The 13,726-nt window shown below is 37.4% G+C and overlaps 1 protein-coding gene across 1 annotated transcript in view; it reads left to right on the top strand.

Moving 5' to 3' along the window:
* B4GALNT4 (beta-1,4-N-acetyl-galactosaminyltransferase 4) overlaps positions 1-13,726 on the top strand; it is a 1,859,522-nt gene that overhangs the window by 1,661,410 nt on the left and 184,386 nt on the right. The window contains exon 15 of the mRNA XM_044082670.1: positions 8,369-8,522. Coding sequence (XP_043938605.1) covers positions 8,369-8,522 — 154 coding nt within the window. The remainder of the gene's footprint in view (positions 1-8,368; positions 8,523-13,726) is intronic.

Below are 13,726 nucleotides of genomic sequence, written 5' to 3'. Positions count from 1 at the left end.
ATGTAGTCCAGGGAGGTACGTCTCAGGTCATTCACGCCAACATGTACAATGACAGAGTCATATTTGTACTTGCTGTGGAGTGACCTGAGTGCATGTGTTGTGTGGCGGATCCTGGCACCTGACAGGCAGCTGACAGTAACTTTCTCCTTATTTAGCCTGGTGAGTGGAACATCAGTGTGCCTGACTATAGAGTCACCTAAGACTAGAGTGTTGGGTACGTTGTTATGCCTTATGGTCTGTGGCTGAGTGGCACAGTGAGTTTGTGGGCTATGTGTTATTTGGGTTGTGTTGGGGGGTGGAGGTTGCTTGCATTTCTGCTTTGGAGGTCCCTTCCTTATATATCCGTTTACTAGAGCTGCAAAAGGTTATGACTAAACTAGATGGTTTCTTACAGAATCTAGTTTATGATGAAGAAAAGGATGAAGGAATTTGTGTACAGGCTGGCAGTGTTATGTCCTTGCAAAAAAGAAGGAAGCTTCTTGAGACAATTTTTTGATTTTCCTGAGAAATTTATAATAGCAGGATATCAGATGGTTGTGGAAGAATATAGAGGTCACCTGAAGAGCTTATTTATAAGAGATGAAGTTTGCAGTAAGTGAGGAAGGTTTGACTTATGCTGAAAGTGTGCAATTAATATAGCACATTTTGGACTGTATTTTCCGTCAAAGAATATTATTATTGTGGGGTCTATATTACGAGACTGAAATCCCATTTCCGCAAACACCACAAGACCGACACGTATAGTGCGAAGTACGGTAACGGCGAATGTTCAAAACCGTGAAACACAAAATGTCGAAGTGTCGTGGTTGGCCCGTCTGCAGTATAGCTCCGTAAGGTAAGTGTGCGATAGTTAAGGACCTTAGGGTTAGGGTACGGGTTAAGGTAAGTGCATAGATAGGTAATGTATGTAAGGTTTAGTGTAGGGTTAGAAGTAGGGTTTTGTTAACTGTATTTGTGTGGATTATTTGTTTTGTTTGGGTATATGTCTGTAGGGTAAGTGTGCGATAGTTACAGACCTTAGGGTTAGGGTGCAGGTTAAGGTAAGTGCATAGACAGTAATGTATGTAAGGTTTAGTGTAGGGTTAGAAGAAGGGTTTGGATAGTGTATGTATGTGTTTTATTTATTATGTTTGGGTATGTAGTATGTAGCATACGGTGGTTTTGGCTGACTATGATGGTTCGAGATTTGAACATTCGCAGTTTAGGGGGTTCGGCGTATTTGCTGTTCGTGCTATGTGTGTCAGTGTTGTGGTGTTCGATTATATGGGTTTTCGATTAATGTAGACCCATTATTGAGACATCAGTTTATTGACTTCATTCAGCAGAGTATGACATATGTGCCTTTTAACACATAATTATTCTTATTCAAGTTGCTTACAGGTTCATGAATGAGCAGGTTCTGTCTCACTTCTCGACCCTTGTAGCAAGGGTTTTACAGTGGTTTGATATAAGGTTTTATAACCAAGACTTTTTAAGACAAAAGATGAGGTAGAAAGTTTGATTTCTTTGGCTATAAGGGAATGCCATAAAAATTTAAAATATAGCTAACATGTCCTGCTTTCTTTTTTCCAGATGGAGTAAGACCATTTCTAGATCTGATGATAAAATTGGATGGAGTTTATACATTTAAGGTGTAGACTGTTGCTGAATATGATGAGTTGGCTTTGTCAGAAGAAATGGAGGTTTCATTAGTGCAATATTTTTATTGTTTAATCATCTACTTCATTGTTCACTGCCAGATGAGTCTGCAACTTTGCAATGTGATATTAATCAGAGTATCTTAAAAGGAAAGAAAGAAAGACAACAAAAACAGTCTTAAAAACAGACCAGTTCTCATGCTGTGAGACATAACCTTGGAGGAAGATAATTAAAAACAGTGTTAAATTCAGGGGGCAAGCCCCACAGCAGCCTCATGTGAGGGGCTGTGTCCCTGCATTATGTGCTAATTAAATATACCAACTCCAAGAACACACAATACAAGTGATAGGGCATATTCCTTAACCAAGGTATTACATATTCCTTAACCAAGATATTACATCCATCCTGCAAAAAAAGCTGATCAGCTTTCCTAGTGACCAAATGCAACAGGCGAGAGACCTATCAAATAAAACATTAGTCAACTAACTTAATGATTACTCTATATATATTTACACACACACACACACACACACATATATATATATATATATGTGTGTGTGTGTGTGTGTGTGTGTGGTGTGGTGTGTGTGTGTATATATATATATATATATATATATATATATATATATATATAAATAAATATATACATGTCTGTATCCATATATATATATATATATATATGTATGCATATAATATATATAAATAACACACACATGCACTAATACAGATTCTTAGGTTAGCATTAGACTAACTGTCTTTGTAGGCATTTTAAGCCTAACCTAGTATCTCATTCTTTGCTTTAAATTAGTCTATCCTATTAGAGTATAGACTCACTTAATGCTTTCCAAGATCTATGTTTATAAATTAGTCTAGTCATGATTACTAGATCAAAAGGTAGATATTTGGAGTGGACCCATTTGTTGCAATAAAACATTTAGGAGCTGCCTCTGTAGATGTACATACATATACATATGTATGTCCATACATATGGACATACATATACATATGCATGTCTATATCTACATGAGTTTATAATGAACAATCACCAGTGAGTTTGATCAAGCACAAACCATTGAACAAACTCACCAGCAATTACCATTAATCACCACTAAAATCATCTCAAAAAGGTAATCACAAATATAAATCCATAGGTTACATTTGCAATTATGAAAAGTAAAAACAAACAAAAACAGAAAAAAAAACTAAAATAGCTTTGTAAGTTGGGGACTTTACCTCTACACCCTGCTGCAATATGGGGGTTCTGCCCCAACATCCCAGGAAATTAAACACACTAACTCCAGGGTCACACAAACTCAAAAAAGGGCAAAAGCCTTTGAATTATGCAATAGTCAATATGATGAATTTTGACTGTTACATAATTTGACAAACTGTACCAGTGACAGAAAACACCATTTCATCAGTTGATTAAATGTGTGCAGCGATAGCCCATGTGGCACTTAAATATATATATGTAAGTGCTACAGAAATTTTTTATATATATATATATATATATATATATATATATATATATATACACACACACACACACACACACACACACACAGACACACACACACACACACGCAAACATACATTTAGAAATAGACACACAGGCACAAGGCACATGCACACATATAACATAAACACAATAATCAGATATATGCAAATATAAGCAAAAAAAATGGAGGCATATAGTTTGCGTTACTTTTTATGGTCAGCAAATCAAACACCTAAAAGCAAAGAGTGATTCCTATCTCTTAATTTAAAATATCTGTTACTATGCTAAAAATATCTAAGTCTCAAACTAGTTTATGCAAATGCCTTCCTTTAGAAGGAACTCTACCACAGGCATGTATGTGAAAAGTGGAGATGAACATGTGTTGAGTACCTCCAATTTAACTTTAACCAAATGTGTTATTTGCCTTTTTATGTAATTTGTCTCCATGGTATAATTGGTGTATATGGCAGTAATCACGTGCATAAGTGTATTACCCAATCAGTTTAATGTTAGCAGGATCAGAAATATTCAAGACAAAGAAGTCAGGCGGTAGTCACTTCATTACAGTAAAATTGGACATTACATATAAAACAACATGGTATAACTTAAATAAAGCAATTAATCATAGTATATCAAGAAACAACAGAATTACTACATCACCGATAAAGTAAAATGCTTCATCCTTGCCAACACTTCGACTGGGAAGCCCCACTTCAGTCAGGCAGAAGTCTATCGGGAAAGCCATGGGCATTGCATCTACTCCACAGGTGAGGCTTCTGTCTGACCAAGCAAAAAGTCCCATCTTTTAAAAGCTGTGTGTTGACACACACAGGATTAGCAAAGATTATGTTGAAAAAAAAACATAAGCATTAGTTGGACACCCAGGAATGCTACAAGTAAGCCTGCTAGTTCCTGTAGATAGGTTTCAGGTAGAAGGTGCATCCATAAACAATTGCTAGACCACCTAATCCACAATAACTTACTTTCCAACTCACAACGTGGTTTCAGACCCTCACACAGCACTACTACTGCCCTTTCAGACCCTCACACAGCACTACTACTGCCCTTTCAGACCCTCACACAGCACTACTGCTGCCCTTTCAGACCCTCACACAGCACTACTACTGCTCTTTCAGACCCTCACACAGCACTACTGCTGCCCTTTCAGACCCTCACACAGCACTACTACTGCCCTTTCAGACCCTCACACAGCACTACTACTGCCCTTTCAGACCCTCACACAGCACTACTACTGCCCTTTCAGACCCTCACACAGCACTACTACTGCCCTTTCAGACCCTCACACAGCACTACTACTGCCCTTTCAGACCCTCACACAGCACTACTACTGCCCTTTCAGACCCTCACACAGCACTACTACTGCCCTTTCAGACCCTCACACAGCACTACTACTGCCCTTTCAGACCCTCACACAGCACTACTACTGCCCTTTCAGACCCTCACACAGCACTACTACTGCCCTTTCAGACCCTCACACAGCACTACTACTGCCCTTTCAGGCCCTCACACAGCACTACTACTGCCCTTTCAGACCCTCACACAGCACTACTACTGCCCTTTCAGACCCTCACACAGCACTACTACTGCCCTTTCAGACCCTCACACAGCACTACTACTGCCCTTTCAGACCCTCACACAGCACTACTACTGCCCTTTCAGGCCCTCACACAGCACTACTACTGCCCTTTCAGACCCTCACACAGCACTGCTGCTCCCCTTCTTTCCGTCACTCTCTGTACCTTAATCTGCTTTCCTCTGCACTGTTTATAGATCTGTCTAAGGCGTTCGATATGGTAAATCACCAGATACTTATAAAATCCTCAAATCTCTGTCACTAGATGCATCTGCTATAAAATGGTTCCAATCCTATCTGGATAACAGACAACAGGCCATGCTATGGCATAATAATCTATCTACACGTCAACATAGGGGTCCCCCAAGGGTCCATATTAGGACCCCTCCTATTTTCTATATTTATCAACGACCTTCACCTAGCAATCCGCCAAGCTACATGCATACAATATGTTGATGATTCGACACTTATATGCTCAGCCACATCAATATCTGAACTTCACTCCCTCTGCCAAAAGGTCTGTAACACAGTTGAACAAGGGTTTACTCGACGCTGTCTCCTTCTAAACCCCAAAAAAACTAAACTCCTCCTTTTCACTCCTACTTGTAAGCCCCCCCAATAGACTTCACAGTAACATCCAATAACAGTACTCCTATATCCCCAGACACAACTACCAAACTACTTGGTATCACCATTGATAACAACCTTAACTTTGACACCCATATTAATAATACCTTAAAATCTGTTAATAGAAAACTGGGCTCTCTCTACAGGATCAAACCCTTTCTCTCTCTTGCAGCAAGAATAACTATTGCTCACACTACTCTCCTCTATGCAGCACCCATATACACTAATCTCTCTAAAAACAACCTTAATAAAATGGAAAATGCCTACAGTAGCATAGCCAGATTTGCTACAGGTAAACCTTTCAGAACCCACCACTGTATTAACCTAAAGCAACTAGGATGGCTTGAATTACAAAATCAGCTTAAATTCCACCAACTTACCATTGCCCACAAAACCCTTTACCATCCCACCAATACCCCTATACTATCTACCCTCATTATCCCCTACAACAATCTAAAGACCTTACGTTTATCACATAGTCTTCTTGTAAATATTTGTAAGTCAAACAACAGGGCTGGAGACCCTCTTTTCTCTAATGCTGTTGGAAAATCCTGGAACCTTCTTCCTAACAAACTTTCCTCAGTTCCCTCTGTATCACTCTTTAAAAACAAACTGAAACATTTTCTCAGAACACACTGGTTGTGCCCCTGTACCAAACCTGACTGATCTACCACCTTTCTTACTTGGATCTACCTACTCTCTTCTTCTCAATATTCTATTTCCTTTTCTTAACAACTGACCTAGACCTTTCTAGATTTTTTTTTACTTACATCCTCTTAATTTCCTTAATGGAGACTAGTTTTTACTCTTACACTGATTGTTACAACTCCTACTTTTTGTTTTCCTTCTTTATGTCAATTTGTTTACTAATAAATTATCTAACTCAGCTGCTATCTTTTTATATGTTGTATTGCAACTACATTTGTATTGTAGTAAGTGTATTTGTATAACTAGCACTATGCTATGAACAAACGACCACTGTGATTATTCCCTGTTTTTTTTTCTTGCAATGTTTAACATACAAATTAATCTTTGTATAATGTGATTATATTTTTACTTCCTCAGAGCGTATCTCCCCGGGCCATCCAGTTAGACTAGCCTGGTCAACAAATGTAAAATAAATAAATTTTCATTACTAACATATACTCCAGTGCCTGTGGAAGATTTCCTTCTAAAGGGATGCATTTGTATTAACCAGTTTGAGACTTAGAGATATTTTTAGCATAGTAACAGATGTTTTAAATTAATAGACAGGAGGTGCTCTTTAATTTAAGGTGTTTGATTTGCTGACCATATTAAGTAACACCAACTATATTCCCCTATTTTTTGACAGTATTTGCATATATCTAAGGGGCGGCCAACTATATTCCTCTATGTTTTGACAGTATTTGCATATATCTAAGGGGGCGGCCACAGTGGTGCAGCGGTTAGTGTTGTCACCTCACAGCAAGAGGTTCTCCGGTATGATCCTCGGCTGGGGTGCCTTCTGTGCGGAGTCTGCATGTCCTCCCTGTGGTCGCGTGGGTTTCCTCTGGTTGCTCCAGTTTCCTCCCACATCCCAAAGACATGCTGTAGGTGGATTGGACACTCTAAATTGACCCTAGGTGTGAGTGCATGCATGTGTGTGCCTTCTGTGGAAGGTTGAGCGCCGGGCTGGCAACTCAACACTGTAAAACTCCACTGCCATTCATGAGCGGACATGTGATCCATTGTGGCGACCCCTAACTGGGAAAAGCCAAAAGAAGAAGAAGAAGATTTGCATATATCTAAGGGCAGTTCCTTTGCTTTATGCCACAGACTGTCAAGATAGTCACTGTCTTTCCTGTGACCCAGAAATGTATTAGATGGGTAATCAAAGAATGGACAGATGAATGAATGAAAGAATGAAATGTATTTATATTGTTATGATGGATAGATATTAGGCAGACAGACATAGATAGTTGGATGGATGGATGTCTGCATGGAAGTTCATTTTTGTCCTTTGATTTAAATAATAGTACAAGTATATGGAGCTTCATTTTTATACATAGATTCGAAAAGCAGTAAGTGTTTAAGTCCTGATTCTGCTTGTTTGAAATGTTGTTAGCTGTGGCTGTTTTGTCTTTGCAACTTTAGCCCACATTATCATTAATCCTGTTCAGTAAACTCTGCTGCATCTTAAATTGCTGAAGGTTTTATTCTTCCATAGATCTATTTTGCAAATCACTACTTGTTATTCTTTGTATTTTATGTTTTTCTTGCCATATGCTGGTGTTTTCCACTGCAGGCTTCCACAGAAAATGGGATCTACCTGTTTAGAATTACAAGTTAAAGACAAACAAGGTGGTTTGCTACATCTGTAAGAAAGCTGTAGTGATAATCATGCCAAAGAAGGCAAGCGGTGATTAATTTTAAACGCCTTAACTTGTATGCTGTTCTTCCAGCCTTACATTCTTATGATTCTGTTCTTTGCAGATATGAATGTTTTAGGGGTCATTGAAAAATGTATGAAGTGTATCAGCTATTTAACAGTAATTTATCTTGACTGCAATTTCAGTCATTATTTGAATGCAATTTTAGTGAAATGGTTTATTTAATTGATTGCACTTTACTGATTTGTAGCTCAGCCAGCTCCCATTTGGGATACCAATTGATCTACTTTCAGTTATCAGTTTATGTGCAGGAGGAATAATCTTTTGATAAAAGGATAAAGGTAGAGCAACCAGAAGCCAATGTTCCTTTCTGGGGGGGGGGGGCATTTTTGGAGGGAGATGTACTGGACATTCTGGGCAAACAGCAATATTAATGGATGGTAGATTAATAACATAAACACCATTTTCTGCAATGTGACTGTCTTGGGAAAGCACCACCCAGCTCTTGGGCCTCCCAGGGGGGCAGACATGAATGGGTAATAAGTAGAGATTCCAAAATTTTGAGGTCAGGGAGCAGGAAGAAAAAAAAAGATTAAAAAAAAGTGTTACTTGTATGTGTTGCTTGTCATGATTTGCTTACTGTGCTGTATTTGCCTTCAGTGAAGAATCAGGCTCGGTGGGTTCAGCAGTTCATCGATGACCTGGAATCCCTCTACCAGCAGACCAAGGACAAGAACTTCAATGTGATCATCATTGACTTTGACAGTGATGACATGGATGTGGAGAGAGCCCTGCACAACGCCAACCTTCCACAGTAAGAAAACCTGGGTGTCTTCAAAGGGGGGCAGAAGAGTCACTACAAGTACTCAAAACTGATGTTTGGACAAATATTTATTCATAAGCTCAGATGAGAATGGGAAGGAGTGCATGATTTTAAATTTCTGTTGGTTATTTCGAAATAACAATGTATAGGAGGGAAATCTGATGGATACTATCATAGTTATTGTGACATTTTTGTCAGATATGTGAATATATTTCTTTTGTGATTTTACCTGGGAAATCTGCTTCTACAGTTAATGTAACAGAAGTCTTTGTTTGTGTCAGAAGAACATTTAATAGTTCATCTACTACTCACAATGACACAAAAATGGTCTCCTCTCCTCAGTATGCCAAGAAGGCTGACAGGCACAGTAGTGTATTTAGGTACCTACCTAAATGAGCATATATTAGTAAATAAAGGCACTGGTTATGTACTGTTTGACTTTCTGTGATGCATCATTTTTTCCTCAATGGAGACACTAAGAGTGTAAGTTTGTAGACACTATCAAAAATAATATGCATGCAAGAAAACTGGAGTGGCATAGCTTTACTTTCATTTCACTGAGACCAAAGTGCAAGGCATTATTAATCAAAATTATAACACATCCATGGGATACAAGCACTAGCAACAGATTACAGATCAGGTGTACATACTTCAGTTATTAGTATACAACTCTACTCCTAATTAAAAAACACTTTTTTAATAGTATCATTTTTACATATTGTTAAATATTGCCCCCCCCCCCAAAAAAAAAAAAAAACAAATTTAAAAGACTCTGCCTCTGTGGTGGCTTACAAATACATGTTAGGTAAAGCTTATGCTCATTAAGCACCTTCTATAGATTTAGGACTGTGGTAGTGGACTCTGTAGAAGACATAGGGTCAATGCACATAAACTCTGCACATCAGCCTCTGTCAGTTATGAGAATTAATAGTTTTGGCTGCGTAGAAGAAACATTACAACAGGCAGAGCAGGTTATTCCTTAGCTTTTCTTAGTCTGGTATTTCTTAGTTAATTAACATGGCACTGCCAAATGACGTGGGGGTCCAACCTGACCATATTAGACCTAAATCCCAACTGCTCCTTAATTGTATCAGGACCAAATTCACAATCTGTTCTGTAACTCCAGGTAAGGATTGACCCTCTAGTGCTAAAGCTAAATTTAGGTTTTTTTACTCTTCATTGTTTTTTTTTGTTTTCCTGAGTTGTTCATCTTGGACAGCATGTTGAAGGTTTGTCAACAAGTACAGTCTCGAATGAAGAAGATGCCATAAGAGCAGCAAGGCTTTAGTCTGATTAATTATAGCAAATTGGGCAACCTTTGCTGAAGACTATGCTTGTCATTTCCATGGCTTGCAGTGCTCATTTCAGGCTTTGTTCAAACATCTCAGCAAGTGTATTAGTTGCTGGATGCCAGGGGGAGACATAATAAGTTGCATGCCATTCTAACAAAGGAATGTCTAGACATCAGCTGATGTAAATTGAGGGCCTATTATCATTTTGAATTGTTGTGTCACTCTGTTACTGAAAAAAATCAATTCTGTGACCAGAAGTGGTAAAACTTCGTAGGGCCTTTAGTTTGTGTGTCAAGTGACACTAAAAATTTTGTCCCCATAAAAGGACCGGCAAAATTGATATGACTCGCCTGCTAGTATAATGTTGCTCATTCCCGTTGATAATGTGGTACACATTTTGACTCATTCTGGACCATCATTCCTAACTGTTCTAACTCATGATGAGTCCTTGGTTACTACATATAGCTTCTATACAGGTTCTTCATCTTCAGTAATTCATGATGACCTTGAAGTTTTTGTAACATTCTGGGTCAAAATGCAGAGGGTACAATAATCTGTAACCTTTACATCACACAGCCAGCATTTAAGGTACATTTGTTTCATCTTGGGATGATACTCAGCTAATAGATATATTTGTGTGACTCTCCAGCCATTTGTGTGACTCTCCAGCCATTTTGTTTTGTAATATCAACTTGTGATAAGATTTTGCCATGACTAGTTTCTGTTTTGTACCATCTGTGCTATAACTGCCAGACTGTAAAGCTGACAATAGAAGAACTTATCCAGTGCTTCCTTTTCTTCATGTGTATCATTTACATTTGCCAATGGTTAAAACACCAGCATTTGTATAACTGCAGTATGTGTTGTATTGATGCCCACCAAAAAATAATGTCAGTCATTGTATCTAGGCTGTTGATGCTGAGGTAGAAATTCCATTTTGTGTTTTCTAAAATCTGAGCCTAGCATCCAGAGATGTATATCAAGCATAAATTATCTACCAGATCTCCGTCATCCTCATCAGATCTCTGTCATCCTCATCATCACCCACTTTCCCATTTTTCTACATGGGGTCACCACCTACCTTACTTGGCAGTCACGCCTAACTGTTACAGTCCTTCTGTTATACAACCCATGCATCTTGTCCATTTCTTCTTGCCTGAAGAAGTTTTCTTTTTTATTTATTTATTTGTTTGTTTGTTTAGTTGCATTTGTTAACCAAGAAAGTCTGACCAGGCAGCAAAGTATCCACTTTTCAGTAAGAGGCCTGAGATACATTAAACAATAAAAATAAATAACTAAATAAGTAAATAAATAATCATATAAATAAAACATGCAAATATAAAATACAAGTAGAAGATGAAGAAGCAAAAAATGATAAAATGATAGTAGCAAATTAAACTCAGAAACATTAGACATGACACAGTTTGAAGTAAGGGTAAGAATACAAGCATTAATTCAGTTCGTACAGCAATAACAAAGAAACTGTGGAAAGAAAGCACAAATGTCTGATGGTGTTAATGTACCACCAGTGATAATAATGAGCCCAGGAGATAGTTACAAGCTATATAGTATGAAGCTTTGTACTTACACACAACAGGCAGTATGAGGATTGTCTGATATTATACATCTTAGAAGATCAGAAATAGCACGTTACATTACAGCACATTAGAACATGTTATTTATATATAAATATATATATATATATATATATATATATATATATATATATATATATATATATATATCTAAAGGTAGGCAGAAAGGGAAATAGACTAGTATAAGTTACAGTGGAGGAAACAGATAAACTAAAAAGTAGGTGGACTGGAGAAAAGTTCATAAAAGTTATGAGGGAAAATAGAACGTTTAATGGAAAACAATAGAGTATTATAGCAATTGAAATAAAATTTTAAAAATGGTAGCATATATCAGTAATGGAGAGAGAGAGAAAGAAAGAGAGAGATAGAAAAGCAGAAGTAGTAGATATCAATAGCAGAGAGAGAAAGGCAGAAGTAGTAAATGTCAGAAGATAGAAAGATAGGGTGGGGGGAGACGAGTGTTCTGGACAGAATTACATTATAGAAAGTGACTATATGTATTAAGGTTGGTTTACTATTAAAATTTCGAAACAAACTCCGTCGACTGTACTATTGTCGAACACGGAAGTTCAAAAACGGTAATATCGATGACAAAAAAACCTAGGAACGGGTTTTAACATGGGTCAGGATAGGTGTTCAGTGTTATTCTGAACTACAAACATATCCGCTGTCTCGACCCATGTTAAAACCCGTTCCTAGGTTGTTTTTTTGTCATCGATATTACCGTTTTCAAACTTCCATGTTCGACAATAGTACAGTCGACGGAGTTTGTTGCAAAACTTTAATAGTAAACCATTAAGGTTATATTATCAGTTAGAAATAGTGAAGAATTAGCACTACTGTAAATGCAGAAGTATGGATAAGAAGGGATAAACGTATATTATCTGTTGCTTTTCTACTCTAAATGGGGTCAGACGAGAAGGAGCAAAGCCAAGATTCTATAAGATATGATGTTAAGTATTTTTTAAAAGTGCGTAGGTTTTCCATAAATCTTTTACTTACTGGAAAAGAGTCCCGTAGTCTGGAAACAAAAAATACAAAGTACCTCTCGCAATACTAAAAGATTTGGTAGTGCAGACATGTCATTTGTTTTTACAGCATGATTACTAGTAGTTAGGAGAATATTGCAATAAGTCATTTTTTAAGAGGGAAACCTTTCAATTTAGTATTGGATATCATGGGCTGCTTGCTATTAACTGTGACTAGGTTAGACAATGGGGTAGTTCCATTCATGTAAGAAATCTTAGGGATGTGGAGTAATCTGCATTATTTGATGTATCGACTGCAGATTCAGCTGTCTTGTTTTGGCATTGTTTGAATTTAGCTGTCTGGCCAGTAAGTTTGTGAAAATAGGGACTGCATGAAGGTGACTTGAAAGCATGTAGGCAGATGCTGTCACTTTTCTACTACTGTCAGTGATGAAAGAATGTCTCTGTATAATAGTACTGGCTTTTGATGTTTTTTTAAAGGCATCTTTAAAGTGGCGGTAAAATTTCATGTTTTCTGTGTGATCACTCTTAATAATTTGGTGTGAGTGACTGTCTTACGCTTGGTATTGTTAACTGATGTAACAACAAAACGTTTTTTGTTTTCATTTTATGTCTTGGGAATGAATAAGATTAGTTTTAGGCTTTTATATTGTTATTTATTGATTGCTTTTTTTATTAAATAGCAGTTGACAATTCTTTAGCCATGATTCAACTGACAGAAAAATATTTTTGAATCATTTATTGTAAGTCAGACAAGCTTGGGGCAGAGCAGATGATAACAGAATAATTATTGACTTATTCGGTTATAGAAACTTGTTTGAGAACAGTTGGTTGATCATTTATTAATATGTTAAACAGAAGTGGGTCAAAAATAGAGCCTTGGTGTACCCTACAATTACAAGTAGAAAGGAGGAGTGAATGTTATACCACTTCACTGATTGGGGTCAGTTGGATAGATAGCTAAGGAACCAGGCAGTAGAGGTTTTAGAGAGACCAATAATGTATAGATTATGTAGTAGTTTTTGATAAAATACCTTACTAAAAGCTTTGGAGACATCTAAGAATGCAGTAGAAGCCAGGTTGCCTTCATTTATAGAATAGTTAATTTTGTTAAGAAAGTTAAGTGTGGCAGTGTTTTGTTGAGGTAAAGAGATAAGGATATTATTTATTAGATACTGGAAAAGTTTTGTGTGCCACATATTCTGAGCATTTTGTATAAGGGACTAAGTATGATGATATGCCTGCAGCTGGTCAGCTAAGAAATGTGGCCTACTTTGTGCAAAGAAATTATGTAGGACTGTTTCCAAGTCTGGAATGTA

This window comes from Protopterus annectens, chromosome 9.part0, assembly GCF_019279795.1.
Source record: "Protopterus annectens isolate FY-2018-M chromosome 9.part0, PAN1.0, whole genome shotgun sequence".
NCBI lineage: Eukaryota > Metazoa > Chordata > Ceratodontiformes > Protopteridae > Protopterus > Protopterus annectens.
This window is presented reverse-complemented; position numbering and strand designations above follow the sequence as displayed.